The sequence below is a fragment of the Canis aureus genome, chromosome 11 (assembly GCF_053574225.1).
Source record: "Canis aureus isolate CA01 chromosome 11, VMU_Caureus_v.1.0, whole genome shotgun sequence".
Lineage (NCBI taxonomy): Eukaryota > Metazoa > Chordata > Mammalia > Carnivora > Canidae > Canis > Canis aureus.
This window is the reverse complement of record NC_135621.1, coordinates 52,087,818-52,115,701: the sequence shown is the minus strand read 5'-3', so window position 1 is coordinate 52,115,701 and position 27,884 is coordinate 52,087,818. Positions and strand designations below refer to the sequence as shown.

The following is a 27,884-nucleotide window of genomic DNA, read 5'->3' as shown; positions in this document are numbered from 1 at the left end:
TGATCCTGAAGTTTCAGGATCGAGTCTGCATGGGGCAAAGGGAGCCTGCTTTTCTCCCTCTGCCTGTCTCTCGTGAATAAATAAATAAAATCTTTTTTTAAAAAAAGCAGAACTCAGTAAAATAATAATTTGAATCTGAGGTAGATAGAGTATACATTGCTGTTATTTACTAACACAGAACAGCATTCTCCAGCTTCACAATTTTTAATAGAATATTCACTTTGTACTGCTGCTTTTTGTGTGTAAGAGTTTTTCCTATTTTCAACGCCTTTAATCTGAAGCATGCAACTCGTAGAATCTAAATCAAAGACTCCTATCAGGTATATAGATGTGTCTGTGTGTTTGTGTGTGTTTGCACATGCATACATGAGTGTGTACGTGTACTCACCTGTCTGGCTCTTTCCAAAGACTGTTTGAGATGGTCCTACGATTTTATAATACTTTTTGGAATTATTTTTTGAGAAGTAATAGGTTTTTATTATAGAACATGTGAACTGAAGTGAGGCTATGTTTCTCCCCTATCTGCAGTGTTATAACCTGCTCTGCCTGGCTGCCATTCTCCACTAGCGCCTGGGTTCCAACCCCGTCCCTTCTGGATGATTTTAACTCCCTTTTGCTCCGACTCTCTCCACCGCTCATGTGATTTCAGTGTGCCCCATACATGATCTTCCAACAATCTTGCTTTTCAGTTTCTTGAATTCTCCTCTGCCTTAGCCATTCACTCTTTAGAGTTGTTTGTGGCTTTTTGTTTTTTTGTTTGTTTTACTCCTTAGAGGTTTTCAAGACCAAACATTTCAATCCTCCACAATCTCAACTGCATACAACCCACTCTTATCACCCTCTCCTAATCTCACCCTAGGGCACTAACCCCAACAATTTTTCCATCCTCCCGATCTAGAATCCATGCATCTTACCTCCTTTTCACTGCCTCTGACTTTTTGATGTTTTCCTTCCTTGCAGAGCCTCAGTTCCTAGTTACTCATTAGAGCTTCTCCCCCCTTACACTCTCAGTCCCTTGCCCTGGTGGCTCATCTTACTCGTCTGGCAAGGCAACCACACTGTTTAAGTCCAAGTCTCTGGGAACTCTGTACCTGCATCCACGTAGCTGAATGACTGATCTTATTTTAAGTTCTTAACCATGGGACAATTGGGTGGCTCCATGGTTAAGCATCTGCCTTTGGCTCAGGTGTAATCCCGGTCCTGGGATGGAGTCTCACATCAGGCTCCCCATAGGGAGCCTTTTCTCCCTCTGCCTATGTCTCTGCCTCTCTCTGTGTCTCTCATGAATAAATAAATAAAATCTTAAAAAAAAAAAAAAGAAATCCTTCACCTTGCCTGACACTGAATGGACTTCCCTGGTTGTTTTCTCTGCCCCTCTTGTAGGCGGCTTTATCTCACATCTCCCCTCTTTCCAGAGCTCCACCTCCTCCTCCTCAGTCCTTCCTGTTCTCTCTTCTCACCTTCTTCAGCACCCCCCCCCTTTTTTTTAAGATTTTATTTATTCATGAGAGATACAAAGAGAGAGGAGGCAGAGACATAGGCAGAGGGAGAAGCAGGCTCCCAGCAAGGAACCCGATGCAGGACTCAATCCTAGGACCCCAGGACCACACGCTGAGCCGAGGGCAGATGCTCAACTACGGAGCCACTCAGGCGTCCCTCCCGCCCGTTCTCCCTGACCTCTTCATGTTGGAGTGCCCCTGGCACTCATACCTCTTCCTCTTCTACACTCACTCCATCAGTGATCTCATTCAGTTCCAAGGCTTTGGACACCATCTATTTGTTTGAGAGTTCCAAATTTATACCTCCTTTGGACTTCTCTCTTGAATTCCAGACTTGTATATCCATCTATATTTTGACTTCTGCACTTATATGTCTAATTCAGGGTTTCTTAACCTTGGCACTATTGACATTTTGGACAGGATAATTCTTTGTTGTGGAGGCTGTTCTGAGCTTTGTAGGATGTTCAGCAGCATTCCTGGAAAATTAGATGCCATTAACTAATTAAATGCCATTAGCAGTCCCCCTCCCAGTTACAGCACCAAAACTATCTCCAGACATTGCCAAATGTTCCCTGAGGGTGAGGAGAGGGGGCTAATAAAACCAACCAACCAACCAACCAACCAACCAACCAACAAACCCACCTCCTTGCTTGAGAACTTTAGTGACAACGGGTGTGATCTCTGAGTGGTTCTTCTCAGGGTCAACAGGTTTATTGTGAACTGGCTTCATCTTACTATCCCACTCACCCCCTTCCTGCCCCTGGCCTCCTGGCTACTTCTTGAGCTCACCACTGCACCACAGTGTCTTTGCATTGGATTCTCCTTCTTCTTGAGTGCTCTCATTCCAGATATCTGCATGACTCACTCCGTTTCCTTCAGTTCTTCAAGTGTCACCTTCTCAATGAGCCCCATTTAAATTGGCCACCTGACACTTCAGACCTTCCCTACACTGCCCTTATTTTTTTCTTTAGCACCTGTAGCCATCAATATACTCTGTAATTTACTTTTACTTTACACTTACTATTTGTTTTCTGTTTTCCCCCATGAGCATGAAGCTACATGAGGACATGAATATTTAACTATTTTGCTCACTGTTACATCTTTGCCCCTAGAACAGTGTCTGTTGATTCATATGTGTTGAATGTGGAACAAATGAATGATTACCCAACTATCTGATATCTGACTGGGCCTTATTCTATTTGTTTCCTTTGATGTGTCTTTGTGTGTGTATTGTTCACTGTTCCTCAAAACTTATTTTCATGAACCCTAAGACCTAAGAGAAAAGTGTTCTCCTTCAGAGAAGGTTTGCTTTTGGTTCTCCTGATACTTGGGGGAGCTACTAATCTGATGCCACTTGAAATGCATTGTCTATGTATTCTTAGATTGCTCCAGTGTTGGGAATTTGGACTGGAATCCATGAAAGGGACTAGCCCATGGTTATACTCTCTTAAAGATGGATTTCTGCCCCCCTTTCCAATTCTGCTCAGCACCAAGGCAACTCTGTCTATAGACGTTTAGCACTGAGTGATAAGGGTGGGTTTACTTTCCAAAAGTGTTCTTTTAGGGTCTCTAATTCCTGTGGGTAGGACTCCCATTAGATCACCTTCATTGATGGGCCTAGGCTTTGACCTCTGGATCCTCATAAGACTCTGAAGTTGCCTCAAATGCAGCCCTGTTCTTCTGCTGAGCTTAGTCTGGACCAGCAAACATCCTCTGGGCAAACGCTGGCCACATACCTCTTTGGCTTCTTGCTATGTCTCACTATAGTGTTCTTATGATTCCTTGTTATCCAGTTAGCAATTTCAAATCATTTTAAAAACTCTTGTTTGTTAGCTTTTAATATTTTATTCCTCATTTGTAGTAATTGTCTGTGGTAGGAAAGTTCATCAACCAGATAACATAGCTTGCCATTAATAGGAACCAGAACTTTTTTTCCCTTAGAAATATACTGTGAATCTTTTCCTCACCATTATATATTCTCTATATCATTTTAGATAGCTGCATAATATTCTACTATATGCACATATCCTAATGTAGTCACCATTTTCTGCTGTTAAGTCATAGAGTGGAATTGTTGGGGAAAGCTATGTAGATGTCTAAGTCTTTGGAGATGCATTGCCAAAATACTCTTACAAAGTGTGCTATCCTGCAACTCTATCTTGCAGAGTGGAATAAATCCAGTACCATTTTACATCCACTGTTTATGTTTTCAACTAAAAACACGGATCAAAGGACTTACATAGGAAATTTTAAAGTATAAACTTGAAATCAGTATGCCAGGGGAACTTCGAACAACCCCAAGTCAGCTAAGCAGAGTTTCCCTACAATGAACAGGAAAGGGAGAAGATAGTGACTCTGCTCCAGTCTAAAGCCAGTGAGTCAGTCACTGTGTGGCTTCAACACTTTTGCATCAAAGGGTAAAAATGAGTTATGTTCTCTCTCTTTTTTTAATTTAAATTTTAGATAGTTAACATACAGTGCAACATTGGTTTCTGGAATAGTCATGTTCTCTTATAATCCAATTGAAATAGATAATCTAAGAATGAACAAAAGATATGAATTAGCAGTTCAGTTTACCAGAGACATACTAGTTACTAAAAAAAAAAAAAAAAAAAAAAACACAAAGTGATGCTTGGCTTCAACTAATAATTAAACAATGAGAAAGGAACAAAAGTGACTAGACATAATTTTTTTTGCTTGTCAGATGATCAACAATTTAAGTTTGATGATACCCATTATTGGAAAAGCGAGTACAGAAACAGATATTCTCACATAATGTTTGTATAATACACATTGTTGCAAATATTGTGGAAGGTAATTTGGTAATTCCTAGCAGTTTTGTTTTTATTTTTTAAAAGATTTTGTTTATTTATTCATGAGAGACCCAGAAAGAGAGGCAGAGACACAGGCAGAGGGAGAAGCAGGCTCCATCCGGGAAGCCCAATGTGGGACTCCATCCTGGGACCCCAGGATCACACCCTGAACCGAAGGCAGATCCTGAACTGCTGAGCCACCCAGGTGTCCCTATTTTTATTTTAAAGAGAGGGAGAGCTAGTGGGGCGGAGATGGCAGAGGGAGAAGGAGAGAGAGAATCCCGGGCAGACTCCCTGCTGAACGTGGAGCCCAATGTAGGACTTAGTCTCACAACCCTAAGATCATGACCTGAGCTGAAATCAAGAGTTGGATGCTCAAGCCACTGAACCACCTAGCACCCCAAAGGATCCATTTTAATGTATTCAAAAGACGTCCTTGAGAGTCTAAGATTGAGAAAATCTGGCCAATCCATTGATCATTGTCAACTGTGTTGAAAAATGAATTCAGAGAATTTGTCTCAGGGACTGGGACCCACTTATAGTTCTTAGTTCGTTTGGAGCTGATGAAAAGTACAGGGTACTTGCAATTTTAGTATACATGCTGTCAAAGTGAGCACTATAGGGTACTTGCAAAATTAAGGACAATGTCATTGCTAGCATGAGGAAGGCTTCTTTTTGAAAAAGTTCTATGTCATCTGTTCCTCAGACCCAAGTCTGAGCAGTGAATCAATGATACTTTCATATGACATAAGAGACTTTACTTCTCAGAGAGAAGGTGTATTTGATGACATTTCTACTAGTAGGGCCTAAAAATATTACACCTACCAGCCCATTGGTTGAATTCACCTTATGATTATTCTGCTAGGGCTTCTAAACGGATGAACAATCTATTCTCTTCCATCCCACCTACTTATGGATCCAGATTTTCAAAATATTGTCATACCAAGGACCTAAGAAGTTTTTTTTTTTTTTTTTTTTTTACTTTTTCCAGTTTTCTGACATTGATGGTGCTGGTACAACACAACTGAATTAAGTATCCACACTAATATCATCTTGCCATATTTGATGACTCTAAGGTATTGTAAGATTTCTGAGTGCCTAATCAACATGGATTGAAACAATTAGCTAGAGTCGGGTATTATCGTGGGCACATTGTCCAGATTCTCTGAGCCTTACATTACAAATGAAGAACTGAGAAGCATATATAGGAATTAGGAAAGTGCGTGTGTATGTGTGTGCACCCGTGTGCACATGTGCATGCACATATGCATATACATACATACACATGCACATACACATCCTTTTTTAAAAAGATTTTATTTATTTATGCATGAGAGACACAGAGAGAGAGGCAGAGACATAGGCAAGAGGGAGAAGCAGGCTCTACGCAGGGAGCGTGATGGGGGACTCTATCCCAGGACCCTCGGATCACAACCTGAGCCAAAGGCAGATGCTCAACCGCTGAGCCACCCAGGTGCCCTACATTCTTTTTTTTTCATATACATTCTTTTTGGTGTATATGTATATTCCGTTAGACCCAAGGATAATGGAACCACCCAGATAGCTTGCAACAAGGTCAGCAATGCGCGGAGTAATACTTTCTTATAAGAGGCAGCTGGATATTTAAGACTTTATGGAAAAAAATAGCCCTCTCTCAGCTATATTAAATAGCAAAGAATGGCCAATGCCAAGAAAGTAGGACAAGTATAGAAGCAATAGGTTACCAGTATTCCTTTCTAGATTAATGCTGTTTAAGACTTTTTCTATGAGTACTTTTATTACGTAACTCTTTTGTGGTTGCTGAGTATAGAGCAAACAGCAGCTTAAGGGTCGTTTTTTTCCCCCCACTTTTCACTTCTTTCTTATTTCTTCTCCTGTATATGTGGGTATATGTGCATGAGAGAGAGAGAGAGAGAGAGAGAGCACAAAAACAGTGAGCATAAAGCATATATGGACAGTTTAAACAGAAAGCAAATATCCATGTAACCATCATCAATATCAAGAAATAAAATGCTGTGGCCCCTAAGAAAGCATCTGTTTAAAATTCATTCCTGTGCTCCCATGGCATGATTAAACAAACAAACTCATGTCTCTTTGGTGTTTACTATGTCGAATAAGCAATTAACAAGGCACAGGTGCATCAGGACAATGTATGTATTTCATCATAAAATCTATATTTACTGTTCTTATCACTGTATCCACAAAAAGCTGCCTCTGCAATCAAAAGTGTATTAATATGCGAAAGAGGGCAGCCCGGGTGGCTCAGCGGTTTAGCACCGCCTTCAGCCCAGGGCATGATCCTGGAGACCTGGGATCGAGTCTCACGTTGGGCTTCCTGCATGGAGCCTGCTTCTCCCTCTGCCTGTGTCTCTGCCTCTCTCATGAATAAATAAATAAAATCTTTGAAAAAAAAATGTGAAAGACAGCTGTGGGGTTAAATACGATAGCTGAACTTCCTTGTGGCAGATAATGCCAGGACATGGATGCCTCATTTTCAGCAAAGGCAGTATTGTATTTTTAAACCTGATTTTAAAATAAAAGGGGTGGGGGAGATTGTTCCCTTGAAAGAAGGAATCTTCCCAGGATTTTGTAATACAACTCCTCCCTGCCAGCTCCTTCAGCATAAGAAGTTCTAGAGGTCTAGAGGTCCAGTGAGTCTTCGTTCCTCTGGCTTCCAGTTCTCTTCCTTCTTTTTCTCCCCTCTCACATATCCCACTCTCTGTCTGTTTAGGTTCCTCATGCTCCTTATGTCATGAACTTCTGGACTACTATCTATAGATAGAGAGACAGTGGAGTCCCCCAGGTAGTTTGCAACAAGCTTGGCAATGGGCAAAGAGACGGTCTCTTCTGCAACATTCTTCTCCATAAAATGACCTTCCTTGGCCCCCTTGAGGAAGTCCTGCTTTCCCTAAAGCCCCACTCAAATCTCACTGTCTTTGCCATCTTTAGACCACTCAGGTGGATTTATTTAATTATTTCCCCCTGGCTTTACTGAGGTATAATTGAAAAAATTGTGTATATTTAAGGTGTATATGATGATTTTATATTGTTATGCATTATGTGGGAGCACCTGGGTGGCTCAGTTGGTTAAGCATCCAACTCTTGATTTCGGCTCAGGTCATGATCTCAGGGTCATGAGATCGAGCCCTGCATTGGGCTCTCCTTCTCTCTCTCTTTGTCCCTTGTGCCCCTCAAAAGAAAAAGAATCTATATTTTGTATGTATCATGAAATGATTATGACATCAGGTTAATTAACACATCCATCACTTCACATAGTTACTATTTTGTGTGTGTGTGTGATGAGAACACATAAGATCTACTCTCTTAGCAGTTTTCAAGCATACAATACAGTCTTAACTAGAGTCACCATGCTGTACATGATAGCCCTAGAACTTATAATAACTGAAAGTTTGTACCCTTTGACAATCATCTCCCCATTTCCCCACCCCCAGCCTCTGGCAACCACCATTTATTCTGTTTCTATGAGTACCCTTTTCTTTTTTAAGATTTTATTTTTAAGCAATCTCAATAGCTAACGTGGGGCTCGAATTCACAACCAGGAGATCAAGAGTCACATGCTCCACCAGCTGAGCCAGTCAGGTGTCCTTATGAGTACTCTTTTAGATTTTACATATGACAGATACAAAACAGTATTTGTCTTTCTCTGGCTTATTTCACTTAGCATAATGTGCTCCAGATTCATCCATGTTGTTGCAAATGGCAGGATTTCTTTTCACATTGGAATTATATTCCTGTGAGATATGTATATGTACACACATACATATGATTCATGTACATATATATAGCATTTATATCATATACTCATATATCATATATATATAGATTTATTCATTATCATATATATACTCATTATCCACTCATCCATCAGTGGACACTTAGGTTTTTTCCAGAGGTTGGCTATTTGTAAATAATGCTACAGTGAACATGGGAATGTGTAGATATCTCTTTTAGATATGGATTTTGTTTCCTTTGGATATATACCCAGAAATAGGATTACTAGATCTTATAGTAGTTCTATTTTTTACTTTTTGAGGAACCTCCATCTTATTTTCCATGATAGTTGCACCACTTTACATTCCTACCAACAGTGCTCAAGGGTTTCCTTTTTCCCATATCCTGACCAACGTTTATCTCTTATCTTTTTTTTAAAAAAGATTTTATTTATTTATTTATTTGAGAGAGAGAGACAGAGGTAGCAACAGAGAGCATGAGCGGTGAGGAGAGAGAAAGTGGGCACTCTTGTCCTCTTCCTGACCTTAGAGGAAAAGCTTTTAGCTTTTCACCATTGAGTATGTGAGGTTACCTATAGGTCACTTAGTTGGATTTAATTCATCTCTCCCAACCCCCAAGTCTCCAACTTATAATTTTTTAAAATAGTATTTTATATTAGAATTGTTTGTGTATGTGCTTCTCACTCCTGCTGGTCAGGGACCGTATCTCTCTTACCATGTGTTTCTCCCCATCACACCTAGCAGTGCTTTACCCACAGAGAAGCCTCACTAAATGGTACTTAAATGGATTTGTTGAATCTAGCACTTTAAAATACGGTCAATTGTTCAGCACTTTTCTATGCATCAGCATCACCTCAGGCACATTATCATAAAATTTACCATGAAAAGTGGTGTTTTGAAGCTCCATCTTTGAAAATGTACTTTTTCCACTGTTAAGATAGAGAATAAATTATATAATGCTGTATAGTCATAAAATAAAGGATTATGAATGACAGGTAATAAAATAAAGTGAGCTTAAGACCTGTATTAATCTATTTTTGGTGTCCTTGTCCATTCTATGTAGTCAGTTAAGCTTTCACCAGGGCAATACGATCTACTTCCTGCACCAGTTCCCAAGCACGCTTCCAGGTAATTATATACTTATCAAGTTGCTTTTACTAATTTCACTCATGCCTTTTTATTTACATTCTTAACCAATACTAATGGCTTTTAAAACTTATTTATGTTCATCATATCTAGATTAGCATTTTTATTTTATATTTTTAAGATTTTATTTATTTATTTGACAGAGAGTACAAGCAAGGGGAGCAGGATAGGGAGAAGCAGGCTCCCCACTGGGCAGGGAGCCTGACTTGGGGCTTGATCCCAGAACCTTGGAATCATGACCTGAGCCACCCAGGCACCCCTAGATTAGCATTTTTAAGTGCTTAGTGAGAGACAGGAAATAAGTTAACAAAGTTCTCACGTTAAAAAATAGATTTAGAAAATCATCTTTTTTTTTTTTTTAAATATAGAAGCTTCGTATTTCGTTCTACAGTTCAAAGATTTCCAACAAGCTACTTCACTCCTGTAAGTATATTATAGACAATTAACTCATGATGAATTTGATGTTTAAGATATGCAGTGGTTCTTTCTGATATATCAAGATTAATATTTTGTTATCTGTAGTAGATAAGCAGAGAATGATTAATGTAATTGACTTGAGATATACTTCAAGTGTATCTGAAGCTATACTAGGGATTTCAATATAAGTAACCCATTTGTGTCAAGTTACAGAGGAAAAGTAAAATCTCCTTTCCTTTCTGTAGGTCTTGACTCATATCACAGGCTCAGTGAGGTCATCCCTAGTCACCTGTTCAGAATTTCCTGTGCTCTCTTTCTTGCTTTATTTTCCTCCATACTGCTCATCACTGTCTGATACACTACACTCAGACATTAATCTGTCCTATTTTTTTTTTTTTTTTTTTTTTTTTATTTATGATAGTCACAGAGAGAGAGAGAGAGGCAGAGACACAGGCAGAGGGAGAAGCAGGCTCCATGCACTGGGAGCCTGATGTGGGATTCGATCCCGGGTCTCCAGGATCACGCCCTGGGCCAAAGGCAGGCGCCAAACCGCTGCGCCACCCAGGGATCCCAATCTGTCCTATTTTATCTGTCTTCCCCACTGGAATGTAAGCTTCATGAAGGTGGGGATTTTTGTCTGTTTTTGTCCTGCATACATAACACCTGGAAAAATGCCTGGCACATGGTATTATTGACTTAATGAATTAATAAAATCATCAGAGATATTTGATAGATCATTGTATTAACAAAAAGGAAAAGTATCTCTGGGTTCTTTAAAAAATGTGAAAATGCCTTCCTGCATCCACAGATTTCCAAATATATGTTCATGTGTCATGATAAAAATGAACTTTAGATAATTAACTATTAGGATGCCAAAAAACAATTATATAAACATTTTGAAGGATTAAAGCAATATGAAATTATTCTGGGGTGGTTTCATGGACTTGAGTTACCTATTTGTAACTAGAAACCCAAGGGGAGAAAGATATACAGTGAACATCTGAAAGAGGAATTTAGATAACAGAGTTCAGAAACAGACCCTGGACTTATATAAGATTTTTATATTTGATAAAGATGGTATGACAAATCAGTAGACAAAGGAAGAGATATTTTATGCTGGGCAGTTGATTAAATAACTTAGAAATTAAGTTAGAGCCTTCCTACCACATATTGAAATAAATTCCATGTTGATAAAAGAATTAAATAAACCATAAAACCAGATGAAAATATATTAGCCCATATCTAATTTTAGAATAAGGTAGATTTTTCTGAGATAAGAGCAGTGGTTGAACTGCAAAGAAGTATTTGGTTTGGTCACATAACACTTAACATTTTTTGTATATCAGAAGACAAACTGTAAACAAAGTTAACAGGCAAATGCAAATTAGGAAAAATATTTTCAACAGATGTGGTAGATAAAGGGCTAATGGCCTTATCTAACAATCTCAAGGGAAAACATCAATAGAAAAGTAAAATAGATGAAGACCATGAGTGGACCCTTCATAAAACAAGAAGTTCAGATATCCACTAAAGGTAAAAAAAATTGTGATCCCACGAACAAATGTGAGAAGTGAAAAGGCTGATTGAAAACTTTCTGTATGTGGGTGGTGTGCTGGGCTGACTAATGGTCCCACAGATGTGTTCATGTCCTAATTCTTAGAACCTGTGAATGTTACCTTGTGTGACAGAAACTGCCCTGCCCATATGATTATGTGAAGGATTTTGAGATTAGGATTGTCCTGGATTCTCCAGTGGGCCCTAAATGCGGTCACATTATTAGAGAGAGGCAGGAAGAGATTTGAGAAGGAGCAGAAGACAATGTGGCCACAAAGGCAGAAGTTGGATTGATGTGACCACAAGCCAAGGAAGGTGACCATCACCAGAAGCTGGAAGAGGCAAAGACAGACTCTCCCCTAGAGTCTCCAGAGGGAGCAGCACCCTGCCAACACCTTGAGTTTAGCCCAGTGACCCTGATTTCACACTCTGGCCTCTAGAATTATGAATCAAATTCTGCTTTTTTTTTTTTTTTAAGATTTTATTTATTTATTTATTTACGAGACACACACACACACACACACACACACAGGCCGGGGGCAGAGGGAGAAGCAGGCTCCATGCAGGGAGCCGATGTGGGACTTGATCCCAGGACTTCAGGATCACACCCTAGGCCGAAGGCAGGTGCTAAACCGCTGAGCCACCCAGTCCCCAAAATCTGTTGTTTTAAGCTACCAAATTTATAGTAATTTGTCACACCAGGCACAGGACAGCAAGATAGATGGGGAGTATGTCCCTTGGATTTCACAACGGATTGATGGGAGGAGGACATGGGAAATTCTTCCTTTGGGTAGTCCTAGACCTTTTTTCTCTTGGACATGACAGTAGCTTCAAAATGACTCCTCAGCCTCCAGCTTAGAGTATAGGCCAGTTGCCAGTGTTCTGGGGGCTAAGTCTGGGAAGAGGCTGGGGGGGTCTCACCGCTTGATGTGTGGAGAATTTCATTTAATTCCTGTTTTGGGTAAAAGCTCCTGTCCTCAGAGTGCCTGGGGCTCCTGTGTCCAGTTCCCTGGTGCAGTCTCCCAGAAATGAACCGCGTGCCCTGCCTGCAATGTAGGAAGGGAGTGAGGAGGAGATACCTGGAGAGAAGAGGTCTACCAGTTTCTTCTACTTTCAACCACCACCTGCCCATTCCCACCTGACAGGGGCCTCATTGCCTAAAATTCCTGACCTTCTCCTGGGGTCTGTGAAGCAAATCAGCCTGTCCCCCTGGAAGGCCCTCTCCAGGCATGTGGGCCTTGGCTCTCTCTCCGCTCTACTACATAAGGTACCATTCCTCCAGGGTGCTTCATGTTTTCCCCCAGTATGTACTCTCTGTTGGCTATTCTCTCTCTCTCTCTCTCTCTCTCTCTCTCACTCTCTCTTTCTCCCCCCCCTTCTATGTGTGTGTGTGTGTGTGTGTGTGTGTGTGTGGAATGGGAGGCGGATAGTTACACCTTTCTTATTTGATGGGAGGAAAGGAAATAGATGCATATGTACAGATGGCTTTGGCAGCAAGCAGTCAAGACACCTGGATTTTTTTTTGCTGGGTAATGACTCTGTTCCCCTTGAAATATATGCTTTAAATGAATGCTGTGAGCTAATAATGATTTGCTTACTATTAGTGAGAAGAGACTCAATAGTTCTCAATAGACTCAATAGTCCTGTCCAGGTTAGGCGTCCTGGACAAGCAGCTGGGGATGTGAAATGGCTCAAGCCAGTTGATTCTGATAGTTTTTGCCTTTGTTCTCATTGCTTTTACGGAGAGATTTTTCGAGCTCCTTATTCTGCCATTTTCATTGATGTCACCTCATCCATTCTATTTCATAAATAAAAGTGATTCACTGATTTGGAACATCCTGTCCTTCAACAAAGTGAAAAGAATACTTTCATGGAAAATGTTTTAAGACAAAGAAATAGCCCAGGGCTGTGATTCATGTCTGTCCTAAACATGCATTCCCAGAGCAGAATGTGGGTTTGGTTTAGATCCACAAACTTGTAAACTGCAGAAAGCAAACTCCTTTGATCCCAACAGTGGGAGATGACGGTGTGCTCTGTGAGTATGGTATAGAAATGCTGCTTACCATTCTTAAACCTTTTTGAGATAAATGCAGTAATCTTCAGGCCATTATAGAATGCTACTTAACCTTTATCCAAAAAACTCATTTGATTGATTTTGTCATTCAGTTTAATTGTTCTAGAAATTGACAATACAATCATAGAATTGTTAAAGACCCTTATTTTTTTTTAAGATTTTATTTATTCATGAGAGTCAGAGAGAGAGAGGCAGAGACACAGGCAGAGGGAGAAGCAGGCTCCATGCAGGGAGCCCGATGCGGGACTCGATCCTGGAGCCCCAGGATCATGCCCTGAGATGAAGGTAGATGCTCAACCACTGAGCCACTTAGGTGTTCCCTATTAAAGACTCTTAGAACTGGAAGGAACTTTATAAATAAGCTACTGTTGACCCTTGAAGAACATGGATTTGAACTGTGCGGGCCCACTCATGTAGGTTTTTTTCAGTAAACTCAGTATATTCGGTAAATACATTATAGTCCTATAAATGTATTTTATTTTCTTTATGATCTTAATATTTTTTCTTTAGCTTACTTTATTGTAAGAATACAGTATATAATCCATACAACATACAAAATATGTGCTGACAGTATATTACTGGTAAGGCTTTTAGCCAACAGTAAGCTATTAGTAGTTAAGTTTTGGGGGAGCGTGAAGTTATACATACATGGATTTTCCATGTGTAACCGGTGCCCCAGCCCCCACGCTGTGCAAGGGTCAACTGTATTTCATTAGCATTGATGATGATAGCCACCATCACTCATTGAAGTGTTTTCTGGTGCAGATGCATTTAATCCTTGCAGCAACTCGGTGGGTTAAGTATTGTGTGTGTGTGTGTTTTTTTTTTAAGATTTTATTTATTTATTCATGAGAGACAGAGACACAGGCAGAGGGAGAAGCAGGCTCCATGCAGGGATCCTGACCTGGGACTCGATCCCAGGTCTCCAGGATCATGCCAAAGGCAGGCACTAAACCGCTGAGCCACCCAGGGATCCCAACTCGGTGGGTTAATATTTCACCTCTACTTCACAGGTCAGGAAATGGAAGTTAGTTAACAGAGGTCACACGGTTATTTAGAAAGTAGAGCTGTGACTTAGACCCTGTCTATGGTGACCTCAAAACCTGGGCTCTAAGCTGTGCTGCCTAGTGCGTGAGCATGATCAAGTGACTTGCTTAGTGCCTTTGGACATTTAGAGCTGGTCTGGGGTCAAATCCAAGTGGCAGACGTTGTGTTGTCTCTGGCGTCACCATTCCTCACTGATGACTAAGGCTTGTTCATGGGCCCAGGTTGGCCTGCTTGACCCTTTTTGCAGTAGGATGAGTTCACAGGCAGAAGGCTTCTCTCTCCTAAGAGGTCCATCTGCCAGCCTGCCTGCTCGGCCCTGAGTATCTAAGATCCTTAAAATGAATGGATGCAGCTTAGATGCCAGCTGGGAGCCTTGCTACATTGCCTTTTCTTCATTTGCCATATTTTTTTCCCAGAGACACCTTTAGGATGTTAGAACTTCCAGTCTTTTCTCAGCAAAGTTTCTTTGGACTCACCTGAGTCTAGCTAACTCCAACAGAGGTTCTTTCATCTATTCTACACATCTCTTTTCGGTGGCTGTGTATGGGAGGCCCTATGCTAGGTAAGTATTGCTGAGTATTCAATGGCAAATGACACGTTTTACCAGGGCTCTCCTTCTCTCTTGAAGGGCAAGGACATCGTTAAGTCAATAACCAAACCAAGGTGTACCCATACAAGCACACAGAAACCTACGCAGATTAAATGAAAGTCCAGGGTTCACAATGCGTGTGTCTGACTGGTGTAGGACCAAATAGCTTGGCATGCACCACTTGAAACGTGGAACCCAAAATTAGACACTTGTGACTCAAGTTTAATATTATCTGTTGATAGAAGCACACATGTACCTCCTTCCTCCCAAGAGCCATCTCCAGAACTTTCTGATACACTCAGCAGGTGCTGACTCCAGGCTGAGGAAGGAAATAAGGGCAGGAGTGAAGAAAAGGCTTGAAGGAGGAAAGAGACACCCATACTTATCCCTTCAGAGCCTGTATCCTAAGCCAAATTCAAAAGAACCAAAGTGCTAGTTGTCCTCTTAGGCTTTGGATCTAAAGGCTTTTCCACAAGCCATTTATTAGTTGACAGGCCCAGAAGGGAAATTTGTGTTTTTATGTCCCCACCCACTGCAGCAATGCCTGAAACTCCATAGGTAGAGATTTTTAAAAATTTAATTTCTAGGGATCCCTGGGTGACGCAGCGGTTTGGTGCCTGCCTTTGGCCCAGGGCGCGATCCTGGAGACCCAGGATCGAATCCCACGTCGGGCTCCCTGCATGGAGCCTGCTTCTCCCTCTGCCTGTGTCTCTGCCCGTCTCTCTCTCTCTCTCTGTGACTATCATAAATAAATAAAAATTAAAAAAAAATTAATTTCTAAGTAATCTCTACATGCAGTGTGGGGTTCGAACTCATAACCCCTGAATTCAAGTGTCGAATGCTCCACCAACTAAGCCAGTCAGGTCCGCCCCCCCCACCCCATAGTAAGGATTTTGATATGGCAGCCTAAGATCTGAAATGAGACATGTGCCACTCTCGATTTAACTGTAGAAAAATCTTTTGGGGGGATTTCTCCTTTTCACATGTCCTCTTTTAAATGCAAAAGCTCTTAGAAGGAGAAATATATTGATCCAATTCATACTGAGGAATTAGTGACTTATTAGATCCCCCACCTCCACCCCCATCCTCCAGGAATATAGATGAGATGACAAGAATTAGGATACTGGGATATCCCCATATCCTGGGTGAATTAGGATATGGGGATATCCCAGTATCCTGGGTGGCCCAGTGGTTCAGTGTCTGCTTTTGGCTCAGGTCATGATCCCGGGGTCCGGGGTCCTGGGATCGAGTCCCTCATCGGGCTCCCCTCGAGTCTGCTTCTTCTTTTGCCTATGTCTCTCTCTCTCTGTGTCTCTCATGAATATATAAATAAAATCCTCAAAAAAAAAAAAAAAAGAAAAGAAAAGATATCTGGGATAAAGGAAAGGCAGTGAAAAGAGGAAGAATTATAAGAAGGGGATTCCAGTTTTTAGATTTTTATATCATTAGCTGTTTGTTCTGTGCACAAAACATATGTTACAGTTTCTGACATTAACCTAAAGATAATTCCATAACAGACTCTACAAAATGAAGAAAAATAAAATTCACAAAGACTTGCTCTGTTGGGAATTTTAGTATATGTGCTGCTGAAGCAAGCACTCTGTTGGGAATTTTTACGGATATTTTCCTTATCAAATAGAAAAGTCTGTTGATTCTTATGGGAGAATCCAATTTTGACATAATTGAAGATGCAGAGTCAGAAAAAAATCTACAAGAATGAATGTTAAATAAATGGATTTCCTGCATATGTAGAATATTTGAGTATCAATTTGAGTATCCTTGCTTCATTATAATCATGGTCATAATAGCTACTTGAATTTAAAGTTTATATTTTCTATTCTAAAAGTAATAGATGATTTCCTTCTCAGGATTGCCAATTGGCCATACGATCCCTTCTCACTCTCAAATCCCAATAAAAATGGTAGAAAAAGAATAAATAAATCCACGTGGACAAAGAGAAAAAAAGGGAAACGTTGGCAGACAAAAGATTTCAACAATTTTTGGACAAAGTAGAGGAAGCCACCAGCTAAAAAGCAGGCAGGGGGTGGTCCAGAAGAGATGGCAGCCTGTTTGTCTCTTAGAACTGCAGAGAGGCTCAGGACTTGGGGTGGGGAAGATAAGGTGAGGCATAGGGAATTAGTTGAACCCCAGGGAATTAATTGAAATGGTACATACAGAGTAATCTAAGCCTGGTGCTCCCTTTCTTCTCCTAATGTAAAATGCTGGACTTTGGACATTTGACCCCAAGCAAAAAATTAGTAGAATTTATCCTCTAGAAAAACTCAGTGTGGGGCACCTGGGTGGCTAAGTCGTTGAATGTCTGTCTTTGGCTCAGGTTGTGATCCCTGGGTCCTGGGATTGAGTCCCCATCAGGCTCCCCGCAGGGAGCCTGCTTCTCTCTCTGCCTATATCTCTGCCTCTCTGTGTGTGTGTCTCTCATGAATAAATAAATAAAATCTTGAAAAGAAAAGAAAAGAAAGAAAAGAAAAGAAAGAAAAGAAAAGAAAAGAGAAAAGAAAAGAAAAGAAAAGAAAAGAAAAGAAAAGAAAAGAAAAAAGAAAAGAAAAACTCAGTGAGCTTAGAGGAAAGAGAACCACATCCTGATATTTAGGGAACCCCAGGAAAAAGACTGGCTCACCGTTCAGTTGCCTGATCTTCACATATCCCAGCCACATAACCAAGCCTCCACCAGGCAACTGTGAAAAGCCTGTAACATGAATGAGAGATGGAAGTATAAGACAGACAGAACAATGGAAATCTGGCTGAAAACAGAATGCATTAAATAGAGGGAAGATTTTTTTTTAAAATCCACTTAGTATCCACAAAGAGAGGAAGAAGGGAAAATTATTTTCAACTCAGAAGTCTGTGTTCAATCAATCGTGAAGACAAAAATAAAGGCATTTTCCAACATGCAAAAATTAATAAAAATTGCCTTTCTAATACCCTTTTCAAAGAAGCCGCTGATGGTAAAATACAGCAAAACAAAGGAGTAAATCCAGAAAGAGGGAGGCATGGGATCCAGGATAAAGTGGGTCCACACTGGGAGAACAGTTAAAGATGTCCCAGGTGGACCACTGTGCAACAGGTTGAGAGGAAAACTAATCCACTTTGAGAAAGAAATTAAAGATTTCAACTTCATGAAATCTTGCATTTTGGGGTAAAATTTGCAATTTCACTTTGAATTGGATTTGCATTTTATGTGCAATGTACTATTAAACATCATTTAATAATGACAGAAAAACTGACTTACAAAGACACTGTCTGTCTGCAATGGTGGATGCCAGTATTAAGTAGGGAGAAATGTTTGAATAGGATATGATTTTGTAAGAGGTCAGTTTATTGGAGAAGTCTGACAACTTTGTTTACATTCACAACTTAGTTATACAAGCACAAAGTGCTGTATACTTTGCTGGTGCTGAATACTCAGATCAAGAGACTAATGCTAACATAAGACTCAATGCATAAAATCTTTTCTAAATTTGGGCATCATTTTTTATGGATTATCACAAATCGTATTTATTAGTGTAGAGGTGATATACAGCTTCTTCATCTAGATTGCCAACCCTTTTTATTTTTTATTTTTTTATTTTATTTTTTTTTTATTTATTTATGATAGTCACAGAGAGAGAGAGAGAGAAAGAGAGAGGCGCAGAGACACAGGCAGAGGGAGAAGCAGGCTCCATGCACCAGGAGCCCGATATGGGATTCGATCCCGGGTCTCCAGGATCGCGCCCTGGGCCAAAGGCAGGCGCTAAACCACTGCGCCACCCAGGGATCCCGCCAACCCTTTTTAAAACGTATTACATTCATTTACATCTTTGCCAGCAATCAAGGGAGTGCCCATCTCATAAGATTTGTATAAATTTTATCATTAATTTTTAAAATACGTTAATTTGATAGTAAAAGAATGGTATCTCATTATTTTAATTTAATCTGTAGGATCTGAAACTACACATTCTAATTTTTTGTTAATCAGTTATTTGTGGTCCTTCCTGAATACTTTCTAGTCATGGGTGGAGTTTTAACATTCTTTTCTGTCAATTTGTATAAACACTATAGTGAAAAGATATTAGCACTTGTATTTGCTGAAGCTTTTCAGGGATTTTGCCTTTTACTTTCGTGTTTTTATAGAGAGAGACATTTAAAGTGTAAAATGTTGATGTCGTCAAATTAGAGTTTGTCATCATCTTCTGGAATGTAAGTTCCATGAAAGGGGGGCCATCTTATTCATCAATGCCCAGAGCCTAGTACAGTGCTTGAAAAATGTGTTGAATGAATGAAAGAAATTTATGTATATTTTCTTATTTTTTCCACCACTTAAAAAATTCCCTTCAAAGACACGTTCACTTTACTTTTCTTTCATGTATTTGGTGTTTTGATTTTTTAAAAAACAATTCTTTGATTCTCCCAAAATGTGTTTGTGTACAATTGCATGGTAAGGTTGTGCTGTCATTTGAGCCCTACTGACTTAGGACAGGTTGCCTTATTGTTGGTATACCTGAAGCCTACAATCACCAGAATTCACCAGAAATCTGACCTGTATGACCCATAGACATCTACGGAGTCACTCTAAACCCTTTTGAGAATGAGGCAAGTTAAAAAAGATGGATACATATAGGTGTGGATCTCCTCTTCCTTTCTTTCCATAATCTGTGAAAAGTGGCCCATTGAAATTTGTTGATCATTCATGCATAAAATCTTCAGGAGCAGTCAGTTAAAAGATGAGTAAATCACCATATGAATGCAGAGCAGATTCATGAGAGACACACAGAGAGGGAGTTAGAGACACAGGCAGAGAGAGAAGCAGGCTCTCTGCAAGGAGCCCGATGCGGGACTCGATCCCGGATCCCAGGATCACGCCCTGAGCTGAAGGCAGACCCTCAACCGCTGAGCCACCCAGGCATCCCTGCATGATTTTTTAGTTCTAAAAAGTACATTAACTTTGGATTTGAAGATCCTCTAGGATCATAAGTGTCTGAAGGCCTCTCAGTGTGGAGAAGCTGTTCTCACTTGTTAAAAAACACAGTCTTCTTGGGAGCTCAGTGGGTGGCTCAGTGGGTTAAGTGTCTGGCTTTTGATTTCAGCTCAGACCATGATCTCCAGGTCATGAGATGGAGCCCTGTGTCAGGCTCCACGGCTCAGCAGGGAGTCTGCTTGGGATTTTGCTCTCTCTCCCTCTCCCTCCACTGTGTGCACTCTTTCTCTCTCTCAAATAAATCTTGCAAAAATAAATAAAAAGCCAAACCAAAACAACAACAACAAAAATCCCCAGTCTTGTTTGTGCCAGGGATTCAGTTGGTGAATTACATTTTGCCCCAAAGTATAGGTAGCTCTTAAGAGAAGCCATTGGAAAGGGATTTGTTGGGTTGAAAAATGGTTTTTAATCTTCAGATTACCAAGGTGAGGTTGTATACTCATTGGCTATTTCAGTTATTATTGAAGTAATAATAATTGGTTATGGATCAGTACAACTGTTTTTTCCATAGTAAAGACTGTGAGGAGGATATTTATGTGAACATTTTGGGATAGAAGCCGGGAGACATGGTCTCCCTTAAATAAAAAGGGCCTTTTTGCATGCATAAAAAAAATTGTATTGGCAACTGCTGCCACCTTTTAGCACCTTGATAATAATGGCCAAGCCTTGTAAATCCCAAGACCTAAAGGTATAGTTGCTTCATAGCAGGATTTTTCTAAAGAGGAGAATACTGCAACAAATCCTGGGCATTCTTATCCAAGGGAGTTGAACAAAGTAAAACTTGTCATTTGTGGGTTTTCCTCCCCTTGCCCTTCCCTTTAATTGATTCTATTGCTTTCATAAATGACCCACATAAATCTCTCGACCTGCCAAAAAATTGCGTGGATTTTGTTTCCTCTTGGATGTGTTTCCAAGGGTGGGCATTAAAGATATCAGAGATTCTGCACAACCTCTTTGAACATACTGGGGCCACTGATAACTCTTTTTTATGCCCATTAGGGTAAAGAGGACTAAGGAAGATTCTATTTTTCCAAGTCTTTTTCCCCTGCATCTACTTGGCATGTGGACCATACAGACCCAGTGCTTCTCTTGTCTGTTGCTGGTGGTAACTGATACAACACCTTGAAAAGCAGTTGGGCATTATGTTATCTTGTGCTGATTCCATTTTGAGAAAATCCTCCTAAAGTAATAATTTATAGACAGAAATATTCATCTATACAAAGATGTCATGAAGGGATTACTTATAATAGCAAGATGACAACAGCAGCAATGTAAGAAAAATTATGAAAATGCAGGAAATGCATCAAATCCATTTAGTGACTATGTGGAGGTGCTGTGATTAAGGGTGATTATTTACCTCCTTTCTTTTCCATTACTTTTATAGTTTTTCAAAATACGATTTTTAGAATTCAGAAAAGAGGCGGGGTGTGCCTGTTTGGATCAGGTGGTTGAATGACTCTTGATTTCAGCTCTGGTCTCAATCTTAGGGTGGCATTGGGCTGGCACTCACCTCCTTGGGATTCTCTCTCTCCCTCTCCCTCTGCCCTTCCTCCCACTCTTATGTGCACCCTTTCTCTCTAAAAAAATAAAAATAAAAAAGATATAAAAAGTCAGAAAAGAGGTAGTGTTTAAAAAAAAGAAAAAATAAAAAAAAGGAAAGAGCCATTTGAAGTGTTTGAAGAAAAGAGCCGTCAAAATAGTGTTTGAAGAAAAGAGCCATCAAAATGGTCAACATAAAAATATTTTGTTACTTAAAAAAATAGCGCCACTTACTACTATTTAATTAGGACTCAGTCATCCACATGATTTGGGGCTTCCAGTGATTTGCTGAGCAGATTCTTTACAGTTATTAATTCTCACAGCTGTATATAAAGTGAAAAACAAGACATGCACATCTTTCCTGACAATAGGAATAAAATCTTACAATGTCAAATGAAATTGAGTTTCTTTTATTTGATGACAGAAATATTTCAAGATGTTTCTGTATTTCTTAAAACCTGACAAGCCTATAAAGAATAAGGAAAGGATTAGATAAACAGGAAAGAGTCTGTACAGATAGGAATGAGCGTTATATGATTTGTCTGTTTTAGTCACATTTAACAGCAGTTTGAAAAGGGGATAGCAGATCTGTGCCATACTCTCTGCATTAAAACTAGCACTATGAAAGAATGCTGAATCATTCCAGCTGTTTTTTGCTTTTATGAAATTAGTTCAATTAAGAACTAAGTTGATAGTTGGAAATTCCACAAGGAACAGAAAAATAATTAGTAAACATGGTCAGATTGAGTCAAGCCAAACAGATTGATTTCTGCATGAATGAAATCTGAAAAATGATTAAAGCAGGTCCCAGTCTCAAATCTCCTCAAAGGTGAGTTCACTTGTAGGTAACATTTTTGGAAAAATACAACCTTTTAAATACAGCGACAGATGTACTAGGATTTTTTATTAAAAGATATCCTGGCAGTTTTTCTTTTTAAAAAGTTTGTGCAACTTTTCCAGTGATATTAACACCAGCAGAGTCACATATCCCTGTTTGGCTGTGGGTGTAAAGAATTTCCTGCTCTCTTTTCTTATAACAATATCTTGAGTGGGAACAGGAAAAAGAATCTAATCGGTAGGATTTTTTTCAGTTGCATGTGATAGAGAAGCCCATCCTGACTTGGCGTAAGCAAAAACATAAAACATAAAAGTGGGATGGAATTTATTGGTGCACACAGCGTCTGGGACTTTTGCCACTAATTGACCTTTACAACCTTTCGGGCATGCTGTTTATGGGCTGGGATGACGGCCCACCAGCAGCCCCAGGTGCAGCACCTGCCTGCCCAGCGAGGAGAGTGTGAACATGCAGGCTCTTTTTTTGTTTTGTTTTGTTTTGTTTTTTTAAAGATTATTTATTTGTTTGTTCATGAGAGACAGAGAGGCAGAGACACAGGCAGAGGGAGAAGCAGGCTCCATGCAGGGAGCCTGAGGCAAGACTCGATCCCAGGTCTCCAGGATCCGGCCGTGGGCTGAAGGCGGCGCTAAACCGCTGAGCCACCCGGGCTGCCCATATGCAGGCTCTTTGGATTGGCCAGGTGGCAGTCATGTGCCTGCCCTGGGCCTGTCGCTGTGATGGGGAGCTGCCTAAGGTCCTGCGTCCAAGTGCGGCCTTGGATCTCTAACCCCGGTGCAGCTCTGCGGTCCTCTAGAAAAGCGAGGGTGGGCCGGTGAGCGCTTGCAGCAATGCTGAACTGCCTGGGGGTCCCCGGCAGGTGCATTCCTGTAAAAGCTGCATTTCTAGGGTGGGCAGGTTTGCGATCGCTCAGTGTTGCCAGCCCCCTCGGCCCCTACCAGGAACCCCGACTGCCCTGGTTTCCCTCTCTAGGCAGAAATAAACGGTATGGAGCTACACCTAAGAGGTATGATCAGTTCACCATTTCGCAAATGTGAATAACTTTTGGTCTGATAGTTTTGCTTCTACCCTAGGCGACAGCACTCATGGCTCCCTGAACTTGTAGACCAATGGTTAACAGAATTTTAGAGTTTTGTGAGTTGAGTATCCTCAGCCACAGGCCTCCTCTTGAATTCCCAGAGAAGCAGTTGCAGGTTCTCCTGGCACTCACCGCCCTACAGCCCTTGCAGGGACCCCTGTTTCCTTTTCTGGGGCCACATATTCCAGCTATTACAGGCATGCGGCCACATTTTGGGGGAGATCCTTTTTACCACCCCATCTAATAATTTCAGTTATTGCTGCTCACTACTTGTGTTTTACATGTGTCTGGATAGATCTTTGAGGCCACAAATTTTATTTCTGACCTTTTCTCCAGGTATGATTCATTGAAAGTTGTGCCTAGAATCAATGGGGACAGATCGTGTGCTTTTTCTTAGGTTCCCTCTAGCTTTGTGATTTTAAAGAAAAAGAGCTTAGAACTAAGCAGTGATACCTCTCAGCAATAGGAAGCAAGGACAGAAACTGGCTCTGATTCCCACAAGTGAGGGGCTAAAGCATTTGTTGGTAGCCCACCCAGCCTCACTTCTCATGGGCCGCATGGAGGTGATGGCGTTTCCCACCTGAGGCTGCAGTGAGCACTGGGTGAGAGTGGGTTCTGAGCTAGAGATGGCACAGGATTGGGCAGCTGCCCGGGCAGTGGCGAGGGTCCCGAGGAGGTCGCGGTGGGCAGCTGAGCCTGCTCCAGACAAGGCAGGAGAGGCCAGGGGCCCTGAAACCTGCAAACCAAAGGGGGCGACTTGCAGAGATTGGAAATACAAAGGTGACACTTAACATTTTACACCATTTAAAACCATTCTTAGTGTTAAGACACATGTAAAACATAACGAGGTGGTAACTGTCTTGAGAAAGTTGAATTTCAGGTCCCTTTTTTTTTTTTTTTTTTTGGACTGGAGCCTAGGCACATTTTATTTCTGTGATGCAGTGAATTTGTCTGAATGGTTAACATGAATGGCATGTTCCTCCCTGGGTGGCTTTCCTAGTAATGCTTCTGTACAAACCCTTCGTCCAGCTTCTTTGTCTGCAAACTCCACCCTCTCCTTACTCTTTAGGTCTTAGATCCTTTGTAATTCCTCAGTGGCGTCTCAGGCCCCTCAGACCAGACAGTTTACCCTCCTACATGCTCTCCTATAGCATCCTATCTGCCCCTTTGTGTCATATGCCACACATTTGTCATAGTTTTTATATGGCTAAATGTAAGCCTGCTAGAATGTAAGCTCCGTGAGGGTAGCAACATGTCTATCTTGTCAATTTATGACTCTGCCAGAAGCTGAGACCTCAAATAACAATATCATAAGTGAGAGGACATATATCTGCCTTGTATAAATGTCCTGCAGTAGGCAGTTTAGAGCTGGTGAGATAATTCAGCAGCATCACGTTTCTGCGTGCTGCTCTGCTGAGCGTGGCTTCCATTCGCATGGCCCCAGAGAGCTAAGCACATAATGTGGGATCAACCAAACGGGGTGGGGGAGTTGGGGGGAGATGGAGAAGCTGCCCTCTCCATAAGGATGCTCTGGGGTTTGTACACACCTCTTCACCTCTGGCCTATTGGCCAAGAAATTAGTCATGTGGTCACACCTAGCTTCAGGGGAAGCTGGGAAATGTTGCCTTTATGCTGTGTAGACATGTGCCCGTTTAAAAATTGCTCTTGTACTAAGGGATAGAATGGATATCAGGAGACAATCACATACCACTGTATTCCCACTTCCAACGCACTGTGTACTGGCTGAATGAAGAAATGGGCTGAGCACCTACGAATTCATTTGCTAGGGCCTCCCTAACAGAGTACTACCAACTGAGTGGCTTATACAACAGAGACTTATGGTCTCACAGTTCTAGAGGAAGTCCAAGATCAAGGAGCCAGCCAGCAGTGTTGGTTCTTTCTGAGGGCTGTGAAGAAAAATCTGTTCCGTTCCTCTCTCCTAGCTTCTGGTGGTACGCTGACAATCTTTGGCCTCCTCTGGTTTGTAGACTTCTGCCTTCATCTTTGTGTGGTGTTTTCCTTGTGTGCGTGTCTGGGTGTCCAGAATCCTCCTTTTTATAAAGGATAACATTCATCTAGGATTAGGGCCCATCTTAATAACCTCATCTTAACTAATTATAGCTGCAAGAACTCTAGATCCATAGAGGCTCACATTCTGAGGTACTAGTAATTCAAAACTCACAGGAGCTATGAATTGCGGGGGACACTATTTGACACAATTCAACACAATAAAAATTTGTAGAGTTTGTGAATTTTAAGGGGATCGCAATTGAACACATAGTAATTTGGGATAATCTCATCTACCCTCACACAGTCTTTCAGAGGTACCTGGCATTTTGCTGCTCTGGGATGCCCCAGAGTGATACATCTTTTAGTTCCAGAGCAGAGGGGCAGAGATTAGCTAGTCCCACTCTCCCAGCCCTGGAGGAGAAGTGTGTTCGGTGGCGGCATGGCAGGGCTTTCCAAAGGCCTATAATGGTACTGAGAGTTATTGCCCACTGGGAAGCTCTTTCATGGTATGACATGGTCCCAGGAGCACTCCAGAAAAGTCAGTGGGGTCTGTGTACTCTGAGCCCTTGGTAGTAAGTGGAAAGTGGCTTCCCTTGGTACCATCCTGTGGCCCACTGCAGTCACAGTTAGCACAGGCTGGTCACAGCAGGGCCTAGTGTAGAGTCTTGAAGCCAGGCAGTTAGCTCAGCCCTCACTCAGCACCATCCTAGCTCCTCACATGTTTTGGGATAAAAAGAATCCCTCCCTGGACTGTAAACTCCTCTGAGGTTGAAGATAGTATTTTATTCATTTGTGCTATCCTGTTAGTTAAAGTTGCTCTTGAGTAGAAACTCAATTACTTTTTCAAAGGGAAAGAAAGATAATATCACCTTGTCAGGAGTAATCATGCCCCAAAGCAGAAGAATGGGTAACGATGAAAGATTTCCTGTAGTTACTTTTGGCAGCAGGTCCTGGGACCCTAGGAAGGTGACAGTTCTCTCCGCTTTTGGCACCAAATGTCAGTGGCCTTTGAAAGGTGTACTTTTGGGAAACCCAGGGTTGCCAAATTGTGATGCTAATTAAAACAAGGGTTAAGAGATGGCTCATCTGATTTGTGAGAGAGGTGCTTGGTACTGTCTGATGAACCTGGGTGCCACCCTCCACCCATGCACCCTACATAAGGTAAATCCAAGCTCTGGGTCATGCTCAGTCCCCAGTCAATGAGGGAGCAGCCTTCCTAACCATTCAAATGTTCTTCATCTTTGAAACATCCTCCCGTTGAACTGGATCCAGTTGCTCAAGCCACATTCTAAGCCACCCTGGACTGTGTTCCCTTCCCTCTACTCCTGCTCTGCTCTCTCACATTGTCCTCAGAATCAGGGACTCTGCTGGAGCTGCCGCCCACCCATTGCAGGATCTTGGCCCAATCAGTACTTCTCACATAGAACAACATGCCTGTGGCCTCTGAAATATGAATTTGGGCCTGTATCCACTTCCCTAATGTTGTCTCTTAAAAGATTCCATCTGACGCAAGTGGGGCAAAGAGTATGCAGTCATTTCTTTTCTGCCCCAAGTCTTGGGTTCTTTGATTTAGATGATCAAGCCCATATAGGGAGGCTACTGGGTGGCACTGGCACACATCAGCACTTTGCCAGGCCTGGCACCTGGACTCCCAAGAAGCTCATGATATGGAAACTTAGGAAGGGAAGCCATGTCAGGCTTGAGGGGAAGGGGACACGTGGCAGCATTTCTTAGCCATCCTGCAAGTGGTTGCTGTAGGCGTTTAGTCAACAGTAGCGCACTTAGCTGGATCTTTTGTCCCAGTACCATTCTGACTTGAAAATACTGCATATATTATGGCCAAACCAATTGGGGGGAGGTGTTGGTTGCATAGACTATTCCTGACAGATCCCCCTGAATTTCTGTGCCTTGGTTTTTATGGCAGCTCACATTTCTCCAGTGGGAGTGCAGAGGTCACTCCACTCACGCTTGTAGCAATCTCTGTCCCACGTATGTATCAGTTTCAAAGTGTTACTGTGTTCATCTCTCTAACATGAGTTGTAAAATTATGAGAGGCATCCATCTCTTGATTATCAGACTTGTGTTTGACCTTTAATAACTCCATTCATGGAAGAGTAATTGAGATGGCAGCCCAAACTACACGGCTTTGCCACCCACAGGAATGAAAGGGAAAGCTTTGCTCTTAAATCCCTTGGAAGGTCTGCAGTCGAACACTTGTTCTGCTGAATCTGATGGGCTAATTTGCAGCCCAGCCTTAGTGATGATAAAGATCTTACAGGACACATTTCTCTGTTCTAACCCTATTGTTACTTTTATCTTTTTCTCCTTTGCTCATTTTTCATGTTCGTTTATCTGTAAAGTAGATATATATATATATATATATATATATATATATATATATATATATTTTCATGTCTCAAGAGCACTCAAGTCTATTGTAGAAAATTTAGAAAATGCAGGTAAGAAAAACAAAATTCTTTTTACACTACATGCTGCCACCTGGGGAAAACAGCCGGTGAACATTCCATTCCTGGTTTT

At 41.3% G+C, this 27,884-nt stretch overlaps 1 protein-coding gene across 2 annotated transcripts in view; it reads left to right on the top strand.

Annotated features, from left to right (window-relative positions):
- STPG4 (sperm-tail PG-rich repeat containing 4) overlaps positions 1 to 27,884 on the top strand; it is a 38,967-nt gene that overhangs the window by 6,049 nt on the left and 5,034 nt on the right. For both annotated transcript variants that reach the window (XM_077915301.1, XM_077915300.1), the window contains exons 4-5: positions 9,128 to 9,192; positions 9,579 to 9,633. In XM_077915301.1, coding sequence (XP_077771427.1) covers positions 9,128 to 9,192; positions 9,579 to 9,633 — 120 coding nt within the window. The remainder of the gene's footprint in view (positions 1 to 9,127; positions 9,193 to 9,578; positions 9,634 to 27,884) is intronic.